At 44.1% G+C, this 24,861-nt stretch overlaps 1 protein-coding gene across 9 annotated transcripts in view; it reads left to right on the plus strand.

Moving 5' to 3' along the window:
* Positions 1-24,861, plus strand: part of tenm3 (teneurin transmembrane protein 3) — a 404,606-nt gene that overhangs the window by 157,815 nt on the left and 221,930 nt on the right. For all 9 annotated transcript variants that reach the window (XM_088372494.1, XM_088372486.1, XM_088372491.1 and 6 more), the window contains one exon: positions 18,871-19,138. In XM_088372494.1, coding sequence (XP_088228620.1) covers positions 18,871-19,138 — 268 coding nt within the window. The remainder of the gene's footprint in view (positions 1-18,870; positions 19,139-24,861) is intronic.

Here is a 24,861-nt window from a genome sequence, read left to right on the forward strand (position 1 = left end):
TCGGCACAGACTGACAAGGTGGAAAACAAAACATACATCGTAGCCTAGGCAAGTAGGGCTCTGACCCCAGTGGAACAGCGATATTCCCACACCAAACGAGAGGCGCTGGGTATTGTTTGGAGTTGTGAGCATTTTTATTTGTACCTGGAGCCGAATTCATTATGATGACGGACCACAAACAACTGGAGCTCATCTTCAGCAACCCAAAGTCCAAGCCTCCCGCACGGATAGAAAGGTGGGCCCTCAGACGGCAACCTTACAAGTTCAAAGTTGTTCACAAACCTGAAAAATCAAACCCGGCAGACGACATGTCCCGCCATCCTCAAACACTTCACACACCCAGTATCACAGATGACGTGGACACTGAAATGCATGTCTCGTTGTTGGGTCTAAATACGATTAGACATTAAATCACTCGCTGGAATGAAGAGGAGAAGACAACCAGAACTGGTTTACTCGCGAGGAGAACGATAGAGAAAGCAATCTCAGTTACAACCTCCATCAGTTCTGAGTCCTTACTCCACGTGCCCCTCTTTTTAATGTTATGGTTGCCCTGGTTACAGAGGCGTTGCTACACTAAAGGGAGGGGGAATTGTGTCTGTAGCAACGCTGATTAGCAAAAGAATGTAGTGTGGTGTGAATTAGCACTTCGCTGTTGGCTCGTGACCCCCCGCAGAGGCCATCCCCAGCCGTCGTCCCTCACAGTTGGCTGACTCGTCCTCGACTGTGGTCAAATACCTTGAAGCACGTTGATTGCCGCTTTGCTGTGGAACAAATGCAACTAGACCTTTGCTAACTTTATCTACTTGGTAAATTAACACATAATAATAAGTAACTTGTCCTAAACACTTCAACACACATTAAACAAACGTGAGGTAACGGGTATGCAGTTCCTTAAACAAACATTGAGTAAATATGGGATAACTTTAATGCAACTACTTCTAACTGTATGTAACCCTTAACAAAGAAAAACAGGTCTGATAAACTACAATCTATGAACCAAACCTACATCTAAATGAAAAGGAATGAAGTTCCTGTGAATCAAACAAAGAACATGTCACCTATGCAAATAAGCCCTGCTCATTGTTAGTGAAGGCCTCTTACGGGAACCAAAACACACAGACAACATAAGGACAGGAAGGATACAAATGGCTGACAGGGATCAAAAGACATCCCTATCACTAAAAAGGAAGAACCTAGATAAAAGGAAAGATAAACTCGTAAAGGCGAGGCCTCCAGGTCTGGCAGGCCAAAGCTTCACTTAAAATTATTCCAACACTCGTTCATTGCAACACATGCAGTACCCAAAGCAATGACACTCGAAGAATTGAAAAGAGAGACTCTAGGTGATCCACTGTTACAACAGCTTGTCAAAATTATTCACTCAGGTAACTGGGACAGCCTACATGACAACGCCACACAATTTGATCAGTCAACCCTGAGAACATTTTACAACATTAGGGAAGATCTTAATGCTGAAGGTCTGCGCTGAGGAGCTGATGGGTGTCTTCACGGACATCTTTAACATTTCCCTGCAGCAGGCCATCGTCCCATCATGTTTCAAGGCTGCCACCATCATACCTGTGCCGAAGAAACCTGCTCCATCCTGCTTCAATGACTACCGCCCCGTGGCACTGACACCCATCATCATCATAAAGTGCTTTGAGCGGGTTCTCATGGAGCACATCAAATCCATCCCCCACCCACCCCCACCATAGACCCCTTCCAGTTTGCGTACCGAGCCAAACAGTCCTCTGAGGATGCCATCTGCTCTGCCCTCCACTCAGCCCTCACCCACCTGGAAAAAAGAGACTCGTATGTGAGATTGCTGTTTGTGGACTTCAGTTCTGCATTCAACACTATTGTACCACAGCGACTCATCTGCAAACTCCACAAACTGGGCCTCAGTACCTACCTCTACAACTGGCTACTGGACTTCCTCTATCAGAGGCCTCAGGTAGTACGTGTTGGCGACAATATCTCCGGCAGTATCACACTGAGCACGGGGGGCCCCCAAGGCTGTGTGTTCAGTCCGCTGCTCTTCACCCTGCTGACGCATGACTGCACTGCAACCTACAGCAGCAACCGCGTGCTGAAATATGCCAACGACACGACTCTGGTGGGTCTCATCACCGAGGGCGACGAGACTCAATACAGGTTGGAGGTCGACCTTCTGGCCACGTGGTGCAGAGACAACAACCTCCTGCTGAACGTCAACAAGACCAAGGAGATTGTTGTTGACTTCCGGAAGGGTCACACCCAACACCTGACACTGACCATCGACGGTGCTGTGGTGGAGAGAGTGAGCAGCACCAGATTCCTGGGGGTGCACATCTGTGAGGACCTCTCCTGGACCACCAACACTGTATCACTGGCGAAGAAAGCTCAGCGCCGCCTGTACTTCCTGCGGAAACTCAGGTGAGCAAGTGTTCCTCTGGCCATCATGACCACATTCTACCGTGGCACCATTGAGAGCGTCCTCTCCAGTTGTATCGCTGTGTGGGGTGGTAGCTGCACTGAATACATGAGGGCCCTGCAGCGCATAGTGAACACAGCTGGTAAGATTATTGGTGCTTCACTCCCCTCCCTGAAGGATATTTACACCTCCCATCTCACCCGCAAGGTGACCACGATTGTGTGTGATGTGAGTCACCCCGCTCACTCTTTGTTTGATCTTCTGCCCTCTGGGAAGAGGTACAGGAGCCTGCGCTCCCGCAGCACCAGACTCACCAACAGCTTCATACTCCAGGCTGTTAGGATCCTGAACTCTCTCCCCCCTCCACCCTCGGCTGCATGACGTCCTGTACTTTTGCGCTGTATTCTTACTGTCTGCTGTATACGCACTTGCTCAATTTTTGCTCCTATTTATTTATTTATTTATTTATGTTATTTGTTTATTTATTATTTATTCATCACTCCTATTTATTCATTGTTTGCGCCTTCTTGTTTTTACTTCTTGTGCTGTTTACTTGTATGTATATTGTGTAATATGTCTTGTCACCGTGGGATAGTGGGAAACGTAATTTCACTCTCTTTGTGTGTCCTGACATGTGAAGAAATTGACAATAAAGCAGACTTTGACTTTGAAGAACTTACAACGGTGGATGGAGGCAGTCTCATTCTTAAGGGCACCAGACTCATCATGCCTCTGACCCTGCAATCCAGAGCACTTGCACTCGCTCATGAGGGACATCAAGGCATTGTCAAAACTAAGCAGCTGCTCCGAGAGAAAGTCTGGTTTCCAAAGATAGACAAACAAACCGAGGAACTGATATCCCGCTGTCTTCCTTGTCAATCATCCACACCCAAGACTGAGCATCAGCCACTGCAAATATCTGAACTCCCACAGGGACCTTGGGAAAATGTTGCAGTGGACTTCTGTGGCCCCTTTCCTTCAGGTGACTACCTGTTTGTCATCATAGATGAATATTTAAGATTTCCCTTTGTAGAGATTATGCCGTCCACATCAGCATGCAAACTCATCCCTGTCATGGACAAAATATTTTCAACTGTGAGCATTCCAAAAGTGGTGAAAAGCGATAATGGGCCCCCATTCTCAACCAAGGACTTTTTAGACTTTGCAAAATACCTCGGGTTCCACCATAGAAAGATCACCCCCGACTGGCCACAGGCCAACACTGCAGTTGAAAGATTCAACAGGACTCTGACCAAAGCGATACACACAGCTACGCTGGAAGGCAAGCCGTGGAAACAGGAGCTATACAAGTTCCTCAGGAACTACAGTGCAACACCTCATCACACCACCAACCAGCCTCCGGTCGCCCCATAAATATAAAACTACCATCCATCTTCCATCCTCCCAGTGATGAAGATCTCCATTGGACAGATGGATTGAAGAAAGACAAAATGAAAAATTATGCAGACAAAAGGAGGGACGCATCACACTCTGAACTGAGGGTGATGTTGTCCTAACAAACAACAGAGAAAAACAGGAAAACTTGCGACACCATTCAACCCTAACCCCTACAAAGTCATCACAGTGAAACGAACCATGGTCACTGCACAGAGACATGAACACAAACTCACAAGACCCAGATCACACTTCAATCTCCTGAAACACAAATCGGAAGTCCCATTCACAACAGGAGACGGTGATAACAGTGATGACGACAGTGTTAATGGACAAGCAAGTGATCCTGAACATGTTAACCCTGAAGCCAGGAGGAGACATCCTGTGAGGGTAAACAGACGACCTCCTCAAAGACTTATCACTGAAATATAGCAAAGGTTATGTAGAGTGATGAGACATTGATGAATTCCCACCACAGAATCTCACCACCGTTATGTTTGTTATTGACACAAGAGTAATGTGTGTTCAGTACTGCTCAGAGATGTTAATCCCAGTTATTTGTTAAAATGTTGTATATCTGATTTTGAATTAATAATACAGTACAGAATCACAATTTTATATTACTGTATTTTGGAAGCCACTTTATTTCTATTAATGCACATTCTGTCAGGGTAAGTAAAGCTAAAACTAAGGAAGGACATTTCATTTAAAAGAAAAGGAGAGATGTAGTGTTGTGATAATTAGATGCTACTCCTTTAAGAGACTGAGGAAGTCAGATCGTGTTGAACAGAGGGCGTTAGAGTTGTTGGTGTACAGGCTAAGTGAGGAGTCAATATTATACTACTTGTAAACCAGGCATGTCAAACATACGACCCGTGGGCCGGATCCGGCCCATTGGATCATTTAATCCGGCCCGGCATAAATTTCTGAGTATGTCAAAAAAAGAAGCGAGTCTCTAGCGCATTTCTATCAAAAGTTATGATTTTTTAAAGTAAATACAAACCAAGTGCTCCCTCCGGCCACGGGAGGGCAGTAAATGTGTAAAAGAGCTCACATACAGCGGCATTGACACGAGTTAGTACTAAAACCAAACCATCAATCTTGCTTCACAATTCACCACAAGTTATCGGTCAACACACCCTTCCCAAAATGACACTCTCAAAAAAAAAGAGAAGTGGACACGGAGTGCAGAGTTTTCAAGGAAAAATGGACTGAGCATTATTTATTCACAGAAGTTACTCTGCGCATTTCTCTTGTCTCACAGCTGTTCATCCGGAGGCACCGGACCGTCCCGATAATGATTTGAAAAAATATAAAGACAACATAACAGATTTCCTACGAGAGTTTGAGCAGAGGTTTCAGGTATTCAGTGAACTTGAGAACAAATTTGGCTTTTTTCGCTCGCCATTTACAGTGAAGCCTTCTGATATGCCAGCTGATATTCAACTCGAGTTTATTGATTTGCAGTGCGATTCCGCTGTGAAGGATAAATTTGGGTCCGTGGGATTGGATACATTTTATCAATATCTCGTGCCAGGTTACCCCAAATTAACAGCCATGGCTGCAAACGTTCTATCCATGTTTGGGACTACTTATCTTTGTGAACAGGTTTTCTCCGTAATGAACAATAATAAAACAAAGCAGCGCTCAAGGTTAACAAATAAACACTTGAATGATATTGTTAAATGTGCTGCTACTCAGGATTTGACACCCAATATTGATACACTTGTGAAGGCAAAAAGATCCCAAGTTTCAGGAGCCAGCAGCAAGTAGACTGCAGGAGTGCAGTGAAGGAGAAAAAAAGTGTGATGGCACGAAATTTGTTTGCACTCATTAATACAGAGCATTAAAAATAAGATTAATCTGGTTTCATATTAAACACAGTTAATATTGTGCAGTATATTCTCAGCTTCAGTAGGCCCAGCCTAGTAGTTTGATCGGATGTAGTATAAGCATGCACTGCTATAACTTTTATTTTGTATTTCTTTTTTTATTTATTTCAAAGCAGTACGACTATTAAGGCGAGAATACTTTTTTCATAGCTCCCACTTGAGTTTGTTAAGTGTGGTGAGTTGGTTCAGGTGTAAAACTGCATTCACTTCATTGTTAAAATAAACCAGTGAACCATGAAATCATTTTTTTTTTCATTGTTTGTGAAAAAAATGTGTTGTGCTTAGAAAAGATACCTTGTCATCCGTGATTATAATATGTAGGGTAGGCTACAAATGTAGGCTGAATGATAAACCATAGTACTGTCGGTTCTCGACCACAATCCGTTCCAGAAGGCGGTTCGAGAAGTGAATCGTTCGAATTCCGAATCTGTTTTTCCCATTACAAATAATAGAAACAAATTTTAATCCGTTCCAAGACAAAAAAAACCCTGCCTTTTTTAAAAAAAAAATTCATTTGCGCACTTTTGTCCAATCGCGCAACTGCAGCGCACCGCCGAATGCGGAACCGTAGCGCGCCGCCGACCGCGCAACTGCATCGCGCTGGTTGCATTATTATGACAGAGCCGTCGCTGAAATTTACAAAATATTTTTAAAGTCCTTATGTACTTTCCAAAATTTAAGTGGACCTCAGTGCACAGGGAGCTTAATTTGGTCCGATCACGCAACCGGAGCGCCGGGCGCCCACTGTCGCATTTCTTTAAGAGCATCTTTGTGTTTTAGGATAGCTTTACTGCTCCCACTTGCTTTCTTTGGAGGCATGATTAGGGGTTAATACAATTCTCAAAGTAACGAAAATACAATAACGAACGGAGTCAGTCGGCATCCGGGCCGCGCGGTCGGGTTTTCTCGGGTCCTTTCGGCTCATCTCGTGAGATTCGACCTCAGAATTTTTGTTCGACAACCGAAGCAAAAAAATCTCAAATATTTCGTTCGAATTCCAATTGGTTTGAGAACCAGGACATTCAAAAACCGAGGTTTGACTGTATTTTCCTACATTTTTTAAAGTTGAGTATTCCTATTTTCATTTTATTTTTAACTCATTTAATCCCAGCCATTATTGGAGCAACTCCCCCCTAATCATTTTGATTTTGACTGCTGTTGCCCACAGAGTATTGTGTTCTATGACTATAAACATGGAGCCTTGCAAAAGAAAGATTAGACTCTTCATTCAGGTTCTTTTTCCGTTCTTCAACAATAGACATTTGGAATTAGCTAGCTTTTATCAAAAATAAAATTTGGGAGGGGAAAAAAGGAAATTAGCTTTTTATAAAAGCATCATTTCAAACAATAAATCCAACTTTGATAATACATTTCTTTCCTTTTATGACAGCTCAGACATCTAAATATTGTTTTCTTAACCCTAACATAAACAACACTAAAGAAATATCTTTACTTGCACACAAAACTATTGAACTGAAATTCATACACATTTTTTTGTGGTAAAAAATAAAATTACTCTCTTGTTTCACACTACATTTTAGTTTCACTGTGCTTGCCTTTGCTCAGGCTGACACTGCATTTTCTTTGTGGCCGTTTTAGTGGTGGCAACTTGCCGGTTCTGAAGAGCTGCTGGAAGTCAACCGGCTGGTCAGAGTGCAGCTGAGCATTCACGTGCTATGTATTCATGCAGTGTGAAGTAATTAAATGTCAATCATAACGATGTTTTTCATGTGTTTCCAAAGTGCCCCTTTTAAAGTCTTACTAACTAAATAAAGCAGATTAAATTAAATAAAATGAAAATATTAATCCATAAAAATACTCAACATTAAAATCAAGGTAGAAAAACACAAAAATACATGGGAACTAATTTAAATTCTATAATCTATGTCAAGGCAAGTTTACTTATTTAGCCTTAAATCACAGGTTGGTTCATTTGCTGATATGCAGGACCCAAAATACACAAATTGCCCAAAATGAATAAAAATTGTAAACAAATGTAAACATTATTACAGGTGTGGCAGTATTGAACACATGCTTTCCAAACACGACTTTATTCCAAGACTGCCAACAAGATCCTGAACAGCACGAAACACCACATGTAAAACTCGAAACTGAAGCAAAGTCGTAAAAGCTCGTCTCTGATTGGCTGTTGTCTGCATGTGACCAACTTCTTCTTCTTTATCAAGTAAAATGGTGGTTAACATCCGTAGCATTACATTAGCGCCGTTTACTGGATTACCGTATTGGCCCGAATATAAGATGATGTTTTTTGCACTGAAATAAGACTGAAAAAGTGGGGGTCATCTTACACTTGGGGTCTACACATTATACCCATTCACTTGTGCACAGCGGTAAGTTAAAGGTTGATGGTATCGACTATGTTGCTGTGATCGTGTGCGTCTTTGACACAAAGTGAGTAGACACATTTCATTGTTACTACTGTCCACTGTTGTGCCGTTTATTCGATCGCGGTTTTCTCTGTGTGCGCGCCGTTTGATTGACAGCTCCAGCACGCTCCTTTAAGTTTGCCTTGCATCGTACGAGTAGCCGTTACGCAGTGGCACGGCGACTAACGGTCGCCAGCAAATGTATTTTGTTGTCTCGATGACTTATGTTTGGTGTGTTGCCGAGAGTATTATGGTTATTTAGTATAGCGGAACCGTTACGCGCAGTTAATGTGTGACGTCAGAAGTTGAGCATTGACTTACGTGCTGTATTTCTGTCTGTTGTAGAACCACACACACACCACACACACACCACACAAACACGCGCACACACACACACACACACACACACACACACACACACCATCATCATCATCGGCGGTCACTCGGGTCGAGTATGACTGTCTTCTTCTCGGGGTCGTCTACTTGTGGGTCCGCAGGTGGGCGTAGAGGCCGATCCGGCATCCACATATTTCTCTGCAGTGTTGTGGTCGTGTTGGAGCCTGTTTTTGTCATTCCTTACGGAGTTGTCGTTTGGTTTCTGCGACACGGTCGAGTTCCTTTTTGTGATGTGCTGGACCTTCTTGCACCGCTGCCCTCCAGCAGTTCCTGTTCAAGGCGATGCGCTCCCAGTCCTGAGATGTTATTTGGAATTTCTTGAGATTGGTCTTGAGGTTGTCCTTGAAATGTTTGTTTTGCCCACCTGGGGCTCGCGGACCTCTCTCCAGCTGGGAGTATAACATCTGTTTGGGGAGGTGGTGTCACGGATCGGATGGAGCAGGGCGAACAAATGCTGCTTAGACCAGGGTTTATTGAGAGAGAAAGGAGGGGGGGGGGTTACAAGATGGGGCACCAAAAGCAATCTTGGCAGGAGGAAATGAAAATGAGAACAAGGGTAAGAGAGGCAGGGACAGAGTGTTAAGGGAAGGTGTGTTTGAGGTCAGTGCACTAGTGCGTCAATAAGCAGAGAAAAATGTGGAACACAGATTGGAGCCTCTGAAAGGTATGCAGCTGCCTACACCAAAAGACTGCATGTAGGACCACAATGGAAAGTAAGAGATGAGGTCAGATGAAGAGGATCTCAAGTGTATCAAAAAGGGTAAGGGTAAAATAGAGGTATGGAGACAGTAAAGAAAGATTAGTCTATTCATGTCAAAGTTAATGTTACATACACAGTGCAGGATGACCGTTGTTTTGCTCATAATAGAATGGGTTAATTTAATGTGGATACTCAAGATACATATAACGGTTTGAGATTATCAAATCATGATTATAACTGAAAACACAATTGATCGCAATGTAGCACAAAGTAATGTACAGGGCACCACAAAAACATTAACCGCACAGATGGATACACTGATGGCATGGTAAAAACTTGAATATGAAAAATACAAAACTTGCACAGGCATTCTTGGTTTTTGACCTTGCCACTTTCAGTGTGTGCAGATATTTTCCATTGCCTCTGAATCTTTATGGTATTGTGGACCATATAACATGAAATCACTGCATTACTTGCAATTACACTGTTGAACTGTTTACTCAAATAGTTATTTGCAAAGTGGTGAACCGCATCCTCTGAGCAACTTAGTCTGACTGGTCAGGAATGCTCCATTTATACACAACTACCCTGTTCACCTGTGGAGTGTTCCAAGCAGGTGTTTTTTTTTTTTTCTTTTTGGTTTTGTTTTACTTTGTCATGTTTTTCCAAAGTCTTTTGTCGCCTCTGAGCCAGGTCTTTTGGAATGTGTTGCAGGCATGAAATTCAAATTGAGCCAATATTTGCTAATTTTATACATACCGTACTTCTTGGACTATAAGTCACACCAGAGTATAAATCGCACCAGCCATAAAATGCACAATAAAGAAAAAAAAACGTACTTTTGGGGGAAATTTATTTGACAAAATCCAACTCCAAGAACAGACATGAACCAGCAACAACAGGCTAAACCATACGGTATGCTAACGTGACATAAACACAAACGAGGAGCTGAGAACGGGCCTGATGTAATATTAACAGTGATTCAAATAATTATAACATAAAGAACATATTTATCAAACCATCTGTGTCACTCCAAATCATTAAATCCATCGAATTCTTCATCCTTTGTGTAAACAACCCCGCGTGTGCGGCGCGCCGCTGACGTCGGACTTGTCGTCAGTTGCAGTTTAAAAATAAATAAAAAAAATCCACAGGCCCGTATAACTATATATAAACTGTATATCAAATAACAATAATGTAAACAACTATTTTATCGAATCATCCGTGTCACTCCTAATTATTAAATCCATTCGAATCTTCATCCTTTGTGTGAACACCGGCGCTTCTAACCCTGGAAGTGTGTGTGGTGCGCCGCTGACGTCAGTTGGAGTTCAACTTATTCCACAGGCCCATATAACTATATATAAACTATACATCAAACTATAATATAAACAACAATTTTATCGAACCATCCGTGTCACTCCAAATCATTAAATCCATCAAAATCTTCGTCCTCTGTGTCACTTAAAAAAAGAAAAAAACAGCTGTTGACCCCGGAACTCCGTGCACCGCTGACGTCAGACTCGTTGTCAGTTGCGGCTCCAAATACTCCACAGATCTATGTACGTATGTATGTAACTATATTGTAGTGTTACCAAAGTACCAGGCAAGACGGGGGTTTGGTAACCGGCACTTTATTTAACCAAACGAGCTCAATGAGCCAACGACAATCGCTCCCCCCCTGCCTTCACAGCCTCCCTAGACAATGTGAAATTACATAAATAACAAATTTGTCAAACCTGTGTCACTCCAAATCATCAAAACCTTCAAACTCTTCGTTCTCCGTGTCACTTACAATCAAAACCGCTACTGATGCTGGTAGTACGTGGGGCCTTTCATCGTCTACGTTGCTGACGTCAGACTCCTCGTTAGTTTCATTTACAATAATTCCAACTTTTCTGAATCCTGACAGAATGGTGTCGGGTTTCACTGAAGCCCATACTTTGTCGATCCATCCATTGATATATTTTACTATTTGCAGTTTGTATCTGCAGAATATGATTTTCTTTTCAGCGCCATTTTTGTTAAGCCCTTCTCAATTGATATGAGTTACAGCCAATGGTGAATTTATCAAAGCAGGCCTAGAGCGCCCTCATCCGGTTTAGTCTGAAAATAACATACGAAGTGAATCTACTTCACAATGACGGTAATGAGGGCATTGTGGGAGCTGTTGAAGAGCCACAATGGCACACTGTGCACACAAATGAGCTTGCGACACAGCTGCAGTCCAAACAAAGAAGTAGGACAGAAACCTCCCGTGGAGCAGAAGGGCAAAAGCTCGCTTGATCCTTATATATATAATGCGTTAAAAATTTCACATGCAAGTCGCTCCTGAGTATAAGTCGCACCCCCACCCAAACTATGAAAAAAGGTGCGACTTATACACGAAAAATACTAAATCAATCTATCTATCTATCTATCTATCTATCTATCTATCTATCTATCTATCTATCTATCTATCTATCTATCTATCTATCTATCTATATACACTGCTCAAAAAAAATTAAAGGAACACTTTGAAAATACATCAGATTTCAATGGTGACAACAAAAATGTTGGATATCTTTACTGATATGGACGGTTTAATGTCTCAGGAACAAAAAGATGCCACATCTTTTGATGGAAATACAAGTTTTCAGCCTACAGAGGGCTCAGTATATAAAATGATGTGGCAGGCGCGTTTATTTTGCCTAAATTCAATTTCTGCAACTCAAAATTATTTTCTATATCTTGTGTGGCCGCGGCATGCTCTTAATGAGACGATGGATGGTGTCTTGTGGGATGTCCTCCCAGATCTGTTTAGGGGCATCAGTGAGCTCCTGTAAAGTCTGAGGAGCAACCTGGCGGCGTCTGATGGACAGAAATATTATGTCCCAGAGGTGTTCTATCGGGTTTAGATCAGGTGAATGGGAGGGCCATTCAATTGTGTCAATTCCTTCATCCTCCTGATACTGTCTGCATACTCCTGCCACATGAGGCCGGGCATATATACACCGTATTTTCCGGACTATAAGTCGCTCCGGAGTATAAGTCACACCAGCCATAAAATGCCCCAAAAAGTGAAAAAAAAACATATATAAGTCGCTCCGGAGTATAAGTCGCATTTTGGGGGGCAATTTATTCGACAAAATCCCACACCAAAAACAGTCATGAACGAGCAACAACAGGCTAAACGATAGCAACAGCAGGCTAAACGATAGGTATGCTAACGTGACAAACACAAACAAAGAGCTGAGAACGGGCCTAACGTAACATATAGAGTGATTAAGGACAACTATTACATGAATAACATGTTTATAAAACCATCGGTGTCACTCCAATTCATTAAATCTATCGGTCGTTTGATACGATAGCAACAGGCTAAATGATAGGTATGCAAACGTGACAAACACAAATGAGGAGCTGAGAACGGGCCTGACGTAACATATAGAGTGATTTAGGACAACTATTACATAAATAACATGTTTATAAAACCATCGGTGTCACTCCAATTCATTAAATCCATCGTTCGTTCTTTGTCAACAATGGGTGCACGCGGCTGAGGGCGCTTGCACTTCAAAATATTCCACAGGCTCATATAACGATAGATAAACTATATTTCAAATAACTATAGTATAAGCAATAATTTTATCAAACCATCCGTGCACTTTAAATCCATTAAATCCATCGATCAAATTCCTCGTCCTTTGTCAACATCGCCGCGCGTGCGCCCTGACGCCAGCCTCGTCTTTATTCCACAGCTCTAGTATATAACTATATTGTAGCGTTAACAAAGTACAAGGATAGACGTGGGTTTGGTAAACGGCTCTTTATTAAACAAAACAAACTTCCAAGCGTGTGGCGGCGTGGACTTCCATGGCATAAGACCGGGCGTGCGTAATGGCCATGTCCGAGCCCCATGCACCGTTCGCGGACAGCCACTCGGCCGAGCTCCGGCCCCCGACTCAGTAGAGTAGGACCGGGCGTGCGTAAAAGCCATAATAGTTTTTCAAACCTTCTATGTCACTCCAAATCCTTAATTCCTTCAAACTCTTTGTCCTCCGTGTCACTTAGAAATGATCACCGCTAATGATGCCGGTAGTCCTTACGTGGGTACGTTTGTCCTTTATGTAAACAACCGCCGCGCCGCGCAGTGCCACTGACATAACTTGAAATAATAATCCATTGGTACATCACGGTTCTCCAAACTTTCTTTCTGCTGCTCGATTACTGTTTTCAGCTGCATATTTTACAACTTGAAGTTTGTAACTTGCAAAATATGAGTTTCTTTTTGGTGCCATTTTTCTTAAGCCCACCCAGTTGATGAGTCACGGCCAACGGTGAAATTTAGAGCGCCCTCATCCAGTTTCGTCTGAAAATATATATTTTTTTCAGATGTAGTTTTTTATTTTGTTTATTTGGTTGTTTTATGTTGATTTTTTTTCATATACCAAGACACACAAAGAGATTGAAATTACGTTCCCACTATCCCTCGGTGAGATAGTACACATATGCATACAAGCAACCCAAAAAACCCAAGAAGGCACAAACAATGAATAAATAAGTGTGTTGAATAAATGATAAATAAACAAATAATAATAAATAATAATAACAAATATAAGAGGAGCAAAAATGGAGCGTGTACATACAGCAGACAGTGGACTTGGATATGGTGCTTTTGATGTTTTCTCTATTTTTTATGTTTTGAATATGTTCAAGATAAAGATATAAAAGCATGTGAAGTGATCAACTATACTAAAAATAACATGGGAGGTGGTCAACTATACTTGTAAGTAAGTGATGTCTTAATGATCAAGTAAAAATTTGTGAAAAAAAACATATACATGTAAGTCGCTCCCAAGTATAAGTCTCCCCCCCCCCACCCAAACTATGGGAAAAAAACGCGACTCATAGTCCGGAAATTACGGTATATATACATACATACATACACACACATACATGTACACACGCCAGTTGACTTTAAACGAGAGGCAGGGTACACCCTGGACTGGTCAGCCAATCACAGGGTACAAATAGACAAATAGACCAAAGTTTTACCAAATGATTTGTTTCTAACAAATAGACAAATAGACCAATTAAACTCACAGTAAATCAAAGGACAATTTAGAATCTCCCAAGTTTTTCCAAATGTGGAAAGAAAGCCATAAACATGGCACAACAAGCAAACACTACACAGGAAGGACCTGGACATTCGATGTGCAAATATAACACAGCGGTAAAGATGCTCTGTTCTTACAAAGTACTCCTTGATACCCTAAATTTAAAATCAGAAATTTCTCATGCCCCTTTTCTCTCTTTTCTAATTTTTTTCTATCCTTTGCATTGGTCAATCCAACAGGGGTGCGCTCCACCTCCATGAACTCTAAAGATAGTCTTTGGCTGTGGAACAAACCCATGCTTGCTTAGGTCTCCTTGCTTGAGACCAGAGGTGGAATGAGTTTTCACGCTTCATAACCCACACGTCTTCGCTCTTCCACTGGCCTCTTCCACACTAACTGCATTCTTTTTCCTGGATCTCCTCTCCAACTTGTCTTCTTTTTCTTTGCAGTCTTTCAACTCCTAGCTATCATTTTGTTTCTCTCTTTGCATTACACATCTTGCTCTGTACCATGTCAGGTTTGCTCACTTTTTATCTTCATTAAATCTGGTTGATCATTGCTGTTCCTCTCAGAAACTTATAATTGACTTCTTGAGACATTAATGTTTCTTTTTGCACTCTCTTTTCAACTTGTTCAATTATCCATCGGCTGCGCTGAACCATGAAATACTTCAAAATGTTTATTTGATAAATTATTGAAATCTGCCGTTGAGTTTGTTTGTCTTGACATGTTTAAATTTATAATCATATATAATTATCCCTATAATAGATAACAACTTCAGTTTATTTTTATTTATATGATGCAGTTAATTGTATGATTACTGAAGATCATTCACACAAGAAAAAATAAATAAATATTATCGTCAATTTTCAGCATAATATTGCTAGTGGATATAGGACCTAACGGATCCACATATATATGATCCATATATACATACATACATATATATGTGTGTGTATGTATATATATATATATATATATATATATATATGTATATATATATATACATATATATGTGTATATATATATATATATATATATATATATATATATATATATATATATATATATATATATATATATATATATGTATATGTCTATGTCTATGTCTATGGCTTTTTCTTTGCCACTCTGCCCTGAAGCCCAGAATCCCGCAGCCGCCTCTTCACTGTAGATGTTGACACTGGTGTTTTGCGGGTACTATTTAATGAAGATGCCAGTTGGGGACCTGTGAGGCGTCTGTTTCTCAAACTAGAGACTCTAATGTACTTATCTTCTTGCTCAGTTGTGCAACGTGGCCTCCCACTTCTTTTTCGACTCTGGTTAGAGCCTGTTTGTGCTGTCCTCTGAAGGGAGTAGTACACACCGTTGTAGGAAATCTTCAATTTCTTAGCAATTTCTCGCATGGAATGGCCTTCATTTCTAAGAACAAGAATAGACTGTCGAGTTTCAGATGAAAGTTCTCTTTTTCTGGCCATTTTGAGCGTTTAATTGACCCCACAAATGTGATGCTCCAGAAACTCAATCTGCTCACAGTAAGGTCAGTTTTGTAGCTTCTGAAACGAGCTAAACTGTTTTCAGATGTGTGAACATGATTGCACAAGGGTTTTCTAATCATCAATTAGCCTTCTGAGCCAATGAGCAAACACATTGTACCATTAGAACACTGGCGTGATAGTTGCTGGAAATGGGCCTCTATACGCCTATGTAGATATTGCACCAAAAACCAGACATTTGCAGCTGGAATAGTCATTTACTACATTAGCAATGTATAGAGTGTATTTCTTTAAAGTTAAGACTAGTTTAAAATTATCTTCATTGAAAAGTACAGTGCTTTTCCTTCAAAAATAAGGACATTTCAATGTGACCCCAAACTTTTGAACGGTAGTATATATATAGCCACTAATATGGACGTAATCATAATTTAAATTGGTAGTAGAACGAAGGCATCATTCACCAGAGTGCAGTTTGAAACAAACTCAGGCCAACAAGTCATCCATCAACACACATATTTCAGCTGCGGTGCAAGTTTTACAAAAACATGTGTCTACCAAATTATCATTAAAAAAGGTAAGGTTTTTACCATCTAACATGACTAGACGTTCGTATTTTCAAGCTGGAGCTAAAGTATAATAGTAATATGGTTGTTTGTACAGTGCATAGTAAACAACGTGTTTTCTACTGGTAAAAGAAAAAGATCAAATTCAAAGAAACATTTTGAGTGGAAGAAGGCGGTGTGAAGCAGAGGTGTAACTAATGCAGGACTGCTGTATTGAGTCATCTTCATAATTTGTTTCAGTGTTTTTGTATTGCATTTTTGAATAATGCACCTGTCCTTATTAGTTTGCTAATGTGCTTGACCTTTTTTCTTTTGAATTTCATTTATCAAGCAGAATGTGGAATTCACATTTTCTCTTCTTGGGGTATTTAACGGATTAGTCATGCACTACAATTTTGTAATGTCTTAGAATTCAAAATGTTGGGACCTTTGTTGAATATGAGATTAAAATATAATAAATAGATTAGGTAATTACACATCCTGTAATTAATCAGATTTTTTAATGGGCCTGACTGCATGTGTGTGTGTGTATATGTATGTATATACAGTGTATATATATATATATATATATATATATACACTGTATATACATATACTCAGCCTCTATATAATATGCAAAATAAAACAACCCGAATGGATGCAGAAGCCAAGCAAGTAGGACTCAAGATCAATACAGAAAAGACAAAAACAATGAGGATAAATGCAAAAAAACAGGAACGAGTCAAGATCAATGAGCAAGATATTGAGGATGTAGACCAGTTCACTTACTTGGGAGCAATAGTATGTAAAGAGGGAGGCGGTATGAATGATCTGAAGAATAAGCTGTCAAAAGTAAGAGGGGCATTTATCAAACTTAGAAAGACCTGGAGCTCCAATGACCTCTTAAGAAGAACCAAGCTAAAGCTTTATAAGACGCTAGTAGTGCCAGTACTGCTGTATGGATGTGAAACGTGGAAAATGAACAAAGGGGATAGCAAGGCAATTGATGTGTTCCACAACCGATGCCTACGAAGAATACTCCGCATACATTGGCAAGACCACATCAGCACTAAAGACCTACTAGGGAGAGCTAAAATGGAGCCATTGAGTGAAGAAGGTAGGATGCGTAGATGGAAAACGATTGGACACATACTACGGCAGGACCACAACAACGACTGCAACACAGCCATGACCTGGGTACCAGAAAGAAAAAGAAGGAAAGGAAGACCGAAGACCATATGGAGGAGTACTGTCGAGAAAGAAAGGAAAGAAGCGAGATGTAAGTCATGGGCTGAAGCGAGGACTGCAGCAGTTGACCGTGACAAGTGGAAGCACTCTGTGAAGGCCTGCAAGAAGTGAATATATATATATGTATATATATATATATATATATATATATATATATATATATATATATATATATATATATATATATATATATATATATATATATATATATACATACATATATATATATCGCCCATTTCCTACCAATGACTAGAAAGAGCTGGTCTGAAGGACAGCACAGAGGCACTGATCCTGGCTGTACAAGAACAGGCCTTGAGCACCAGAGCAATAGAGGCCCAAATCTACCACACCAGACAAGACCCCAGGTGTAGATTGTACAAAGAAGGTCCTGAGACAATCCAGCACATAACTGCAGGGTGTAAGATGCTGGCAGGTATAACCAAGTAGCTGAAATAGTGTACAGGAACATCTGTGCAGAGTATGGACTGGAAGTCCCGAGATCCAAGTGGGAAACACCTCCAAAGGTGGTAGAGAATGACCAAGCCAAGATCCTCTGGGACTTCCAGATCCAGACAGACAGAATGGTAATGGCGAACCAACCGAACATTGTGGTGGTGGACAAAGAGCAGAGGAAAGCCGTTGTGGTTGACATAGCCATCCCAAATGATGGTAACATTAGAAAAAAAGGAACATGAGAAACTTGAGAAATATCAAGGGCTCAGAGAAGAGCTGGAGAAGGCCTGGAGAGTGAAGACTTCAGTGGTACCTGTGGTCATTGGAGCACTAGGGGCAGTAACCCCCAAACTGGAGGAGTGGCTGAAACAGATCCCAGGAAAAACATCTGACATCTCAGTCCAGAAAAGTGCAGTACTAGGAACAGCAAAGATACTGCGTAGAACCCTCAAGCTCCCAGGCCTCTGGTAGAGGACCCGAGCTTGAAGGGAAAAAGAGACCACCCACGGGGGGGTGAGGAGTAAATTTTATATATATATATATATATATATATATATATATATATATATATATATATATATAGAGAGAGAGAGAGAGAGAGAGAGAGAGAGAGAGAGAGAGAGAGAGAGAGAGAGAGAGAGAGAGAGAGAGAGATACACTTATATCTATATACACTTACACACACACACACACACACGCACACACACACACACACATACACATACACACACACATACTAATCCATTTTGTCTTTATTTTGTTTTAAATAAATAATGATGAATTTGGCTGCAATTTTAAAGTCAGACATACCCCTATAAATATTTTTTTTTTTCTGAATGTTTACAGAGCAACCAACCAATCACCACAGCTCTACTCTGCCTCCAGTGGCGACCCCATATCGTCAGCAGCCCTCAGTAACAGCTCTCAACCAGTCACTGGGCTCTGCACATCATCCTGGTCAGTTGCTGAATTCCACACGGCAACTAACTCCTCCTACTGGAAGCCCAGCTCCTGTGGCTGGCCAATCACCTGCCGAGCTGCAGACCACACCCCCAGAGAGCGTCCCGCTGCAAGACAGCTGGGTGCTGGATAGCAATGTGCCTCTGGAGACAAGGTAAATTATATCTTATTTAAAGACAGATGCAGCTAAACCTTTGTCATGTTGACAAATTTTTACATCGCGATATGAGTAATTTTGTATACTCTTGAACTAAATGGCAGTTTTCTGTTATCTGTACCCTGTTTATTTTGTTTTATTATTTTGAACTGCTTATCCTCAATAAGGTCACACTAGAGCGTTGCTCTAAAACACATTTTATACAGAGAACACCATATGATATCAGAATCAGCTTTATTGTCCAAGTTTGTGCATGCCAAACAGGGAATTTGACTCAGCCTCTGTACAACATTTAAGTGACTGACAACATTCAGGCAACCAACAACATTTAAGTGGCAAGAGCAGGATGTTATTGCACAGTGATGTCTCTGAGTCTCTATGAGTGGCGTGAGTTTATCAGAGCGGCAGCCTGGGGGAAGAAGCTGTGTCTGTGTCTGCTGGTTTTGGCGTACAGCGCTCTGTAACGCCATCCGGAGGGGAGTAGTTTGAACAGACTGTGACCTGGGTGAGAAGGGTCTGCAGAGATGTTACTTGCACGTTTCCTGGTCCTGGACAGGTACAAGTCTTGGATAGATATATCCATCCATCCATCCATCCATCCATCCATCCATCCATCCATCCATCCATCCATCCATCCATCCATCCATCCATCCATCCATCCATCCATCCATCTTCTGTACCGCTTATCACCACGGGGGTCGCGGGCGTACTGGAGCCTATCCCAGCAGTCATCAGGCAGTAGGCGGGGGACAGCCTGAACTGGTTGTCAGCCAATCGCAAGCCACACAGAGACAAACAACCATCCGCACTTGCAAGCATACCTTCAGGCAATTTGGAGTGCTCAATCAGCCTTCCATGCATGTTTTGGGGATTTGGGAGGAAACCTGAGTTCCCTGAACCGCACTCGGGCGGGTACTTGGGGAACCTGAACCGCATTCGGGCGGGTACTTGGGGAACTTGAACCGCACTCGGGCGGGTACTTGGGGAACCTGAACCGCACTCGGGTGGGTACTTGGGGAACCTGAACCGCACTCGCGCGGGTACTTGGGGAACCTGAACCGCACTCGGGTGGGTACTTGGGGAACCTGAACCGCACTCGGGCGGGTACTTGGGGAACCTGAACCGCACTCGGGTGGCAACCCGAACATGGACCGCACTTGGGCGGCAACCCGAATATGAACCGCACTCGGGCGGCAACCCGAACATGAACCGCACTCGGGCAACAACCCTAACATGAACCGCACTCGGGCAACAACCCTAACATGAACCGCACTCGGGCAGCAACCCTAACATGAACCACACTCGGGCGGCAACCCTAATATGCACCGCAATCGGCGGCAACTCTAACATGAACCGCAATCTGCGGCAACTCTGGAAGTCTGTACCGCAATCGGCGGCAACTCTGGAAATTCGTACCGCAATCGGCGGCATTCGGAAGGCGGGGCTGTGCGCAGCGGCAAGAGCCATCACGCGCCTCAGCAGTGGGAGTGGAGCCAGGGACGATCGCGGGTCCGGCGCAGCTGGCTTGGATGTCTGCTCACGTCCGGGGGTCCTGCAGCGCTGGGGTGGAGCCCGATGGCGGCCGTGAGTCTAATGACGCCGGGAGGCACTCCAATGGCGGCCACGGGTCCGGCGTCGCGGCAGCAGAGTCCGATTGCGGCCGCAAAGCCGCTGGCACCAGAAGCACTCCAATGGTGGCCGCGGGTCCGGCGTCGCCGAAACAAAGTCCGATGGTGGCTACGGGCCCGGCGTTGCGGCAGCAGAGTCCTAACGCTGCCGCGAAGCCCATGGCGCTGGAACATGCACGGATCGGCGGTCGTGGATTGGGCATCGCAGCAGTCCAAGCGCTGGTCGTTGTAGTGGTCGGATCATTCTGTCAGGAATCGGATGGAAATGGAGCAGGACGACCAAGTGCAGCTTGGACCAGGGTTTATTGAAGAACGCAAACGAAAAGACTCGGCAACTGACATGACTTAACAAAACCTAACAACGAGATTGACCAAAAAAGACATGAAACAAAAAGACAGGGTGACATTACCAATGACAGGCACAGGAACCAAAAAGACATCATGATATGAACACACAACAATGATCCGATGGGGAGTGAGGGGCAGACAGGATTTATATACACGACAGGTAACAAGAGGCAGGTGGGAATAATCAAACTCATCATGGGCACACAGGAAGGGAGGGGCGAGTACACAGACAGAAACCAAGACAACCAACACTTAGTGGAACAGCTGGGGCTAAGGCGTGACAGTGTGTTTGTGTGTGTGTGTATATATATATATATATATATATATATATATATACACACACACACACACACACACACACACACACACACACACACACACACACACACACACACACACACACACAGTGGACATTCGGTTTTCGACCAAAATCCGTTCCCATTACAAATAATGGAAAGAAAATTAATCAGTTCGAAGCAAAAAAAAAAACGCCTTTTTTAAGCATTTTTTCACTTGCGTATTTTTGTCCGATCGCGTAACTGCAGCACACCGCCGAACGCGCAACCGTAGCGCATCGCCGACCGTACAACTGCACCGCGTTGGTTGCATTATTGTGACAGAGCCGTCGCTGAAATTTAGGAAATATCATTATAAGTCCTGATGTACTTTCCAAAATTTAAGTGGACCTCAGTGCGCAGGGAGCTTAATTTTGTCCGATTGCGCAACTGCAGCGCACCGGCGAACACGCAACCGTAGCGCGCTGCCGACTGCGCAACTGCACCGCGCTGGTGCAGTTCTAAAATTTAAAAAATATTTGTAATAACTGATGTACATCCATCCATCCATCCATCCATCCATCCATCCATCCATCCATCCATCCATCCATCCATCCATCCATCCATCCATCCATCCATCCATCTTCTTCCGCTTATCCGGGGTCGGGTCGCGGGGGCAGCAGCTTTAGGAGGGACTCCCAGACTTCCCTCTCCCCAGCCACTTCATCCAGCTCATCCCGGGGGATCCCAAGGCGTTCCCAGGCCAGCTGAGAGACATAGTCTCTCCAGCGCATCCTGGGTCATCCCCAGGGTCTCCTACCGGTGGGACATGCCCGGAAAACCTCCCCAGAGAGGCGTCCAGGAGGCATCCTGATGAGATGCCCGAGCCACCTCATCTGGCTCCTCTCAACGTGGAGGAGTAGTGACTCTACTCCGAGTCTCTCCCGGATGACCGAGCTTCTCACCCTATTTCTAAGGGAGAGCCCGGACATCCTGCGGAGAAAATTCATTTCCGCCGCTTGTATCCGGGATCTCGTTCTTTCGGTCACGACCCATAGCTCGTGACCATAGGTGAGGGTAGGAGCGTAAATCGACCGGTAAATTGAGAGCTTTGCCTTTTGGCTCAGCTCTCTCTTTACCACGACGAACCGGTACAGAGTCCGCATTACTGCCGACGCTGCACCGATCCGCCTGTCGATCTCGCACTCCATCCTCCCCTCACTCGTGAACAAGACCCCAAGATACTTGAACTCCTCCACTTGGGGCAGGATCTAATCCCCGATCCGGAGAGGGTATTCCACCATTTTCCGACCGAGGACCATGGACTCGGATTTGGAGGTGCTGACCCTTATCCCGACCGCTTCACACTCGGCCGCGAACTGCTCCAGTGAGAGCTGGAGATCACGGCCAACAGCACCACATCGTCTGCAAAAAGCAGAGACGCGATGCTGAGGTCCCCAAACCGGACCCCCTCAACGCCTCGGCTGCGCCTAGCAATTCTGTCCATAAAAATTATAAACACAATCGGTGACAAAGGGCAGCCTTGGCGGAATACGGAGAGGGTATTCCACCATTTTCCGACCGAGGACCATGGACTCGGATTTGGAGGTGCTGACCCTTATCCCGACCGCTTCACACTCGGCCGCGAACTGCTCCAGTGAGAGCTGGAGATCACGGCCAACAGCACCACATCGTCTGCAAAAAGCAGAGACGCGATGCTGAGGTCCCCAAACCGGACCCCCTCAACGCCTCGGCTGCGCCTAGCAATTCTGTCCATAAAAATTATAAACACAATCGGTGACAAAGGGCAGCCTTGGCGGAGTCCAACCCTCACTGGGAACGAATCCGACCTATTGCCGGAAATGCAGACCAAACTCTGGCATCGGTGATACAGGGACCGAACCGCCCTTATCAGTTGGCTCGGCACCCCGTACTTCCGAAGCACCCTCCGCCAAACCTCCCGAGGTTGATTTGGTCTGATCGCCCAACCACAGCGTGCTGGGCGCTCACTGTCTCATTGCTTTACGAGCGTCTTTGTGTTTTAGGATGGCTTTACTGCTCCCACTTGCTTCCTTTGGAGGCATGATTAGAGTTGATGCAATCCTCAGAGTAACGAAAAAGTACCGTATTTGCCGGTGTACAGGTCGACTCGGTGTATAAGTCGACCCCCTAAAATTCGACGGAAATTTACGATTTTATGATGTTTCCTTTGTATAAGTCGAGCTCAATTGTTGCATTATATTAAACTTCAAAATTCAATATGCGAAATTTATTGACGAAATGTGTTCAAATTCCGGGAGGCCGTGCGCATGCGGCTGTTTATAAGCACCGTGGAGGAGATCGCGGCCGGCGAGCTCGCGCACGCCGCCCGGCACCAACGGGAGGCCGGAAATAGCTCCAAGCCGAGCGGATCGGCACTTTATAAGCACCGCGGAGGAGATCGCGGCGCCTCATTGGACTTCTAGCGGCCGGCGAGCTCGCGCACCCGCCCGGCACATCCGGGAGGCCGTGCGCACGAGCCAAGTGGCCGAAAATAGCCCCCGCCGAGCGGATCGGCACTTTATAAGCACCGCGGAGGAGATCGCGGCGCCTCATTGGACTTCCAGCGGCCGGCGAGCTCGCGCACCCGCCCGGCACATCCGGGAGGCCGTGCGCACGAGCCAAGTGGCCGAAAATAGCCCCTGCCGAGCGGATCGGCTGTTTATAAGCACCGCGGAGGTGGTCGCGGCGCCTCATTCGACTTCCAGCGGCCGGCGAGCTCGCGCACCCGCCCGGCACATCCGGGAGGCCGTGCGCACGAGCCAAGTGGCCGAAAATAGCCCCCGCCGAGCGGATCGGCTGTTTATAAGCACCGCGGAGGTGGTCGCGGCGCCTCATTCGACTTCCAGCGGCCGGCGAGCTCGCGCACCCGCCCGGCACATCCGGGAGGCTGTGCGCACGAGCCAAGTGGCCGAAAATAGCCCCCGCCGAGCGGATCGGCTGTTTATAAGCACCGCGGAGGTGGTCGCGGCGCCTCATTCGACTTCTAGCGGGCCGCGCACTCGCGCACGCCGCCCGGTTCAAATTTTCTAAGTGCAACGCACAATGGGATGCATGAGAAACGGCCTTGGTTACCATCACATTTGAAGCGATGAATACGAAGTTAAATTTTATGACTCGGTGTATAAGTCGAGGTCTATTTTTTTCGGTCGATTTTGGATCGAAAAAGGTCGACCAATACACCGGCAAATACGGTAATAACGAACAGAGTCAGTTGGCATGCGGGTCCTCTCGGCTCATCTCGCCATGTTCGACATCCGAAGCAAAATTGTATTGTTCGAATACAGATTTGTTCGAGAACCAGGACGTTTGAAAACCGAGGCTCCACGGATATATATAGACACACACATACGCACACACACACACACACACACACACACACACACACACACACACACACACACACACACACAGTTATTCCCCGTTTAAA

Source organism: Syngnathus floridae, chromosome 4, assembly GCF_059516105.1.
Source record: "Syngnathus floridae isolate MCC-2025c chromosome 4, RoL_Sflo_1.0, whole genome shotgun sequence".
Taxonomy (NCBI): domain Eukaryota; kingdom Metazoa; phylum Chordata; class Actinopteri; order Syngnathiformes; family Syngnathidae; genus Syngnathus; species Syngnathus floridae.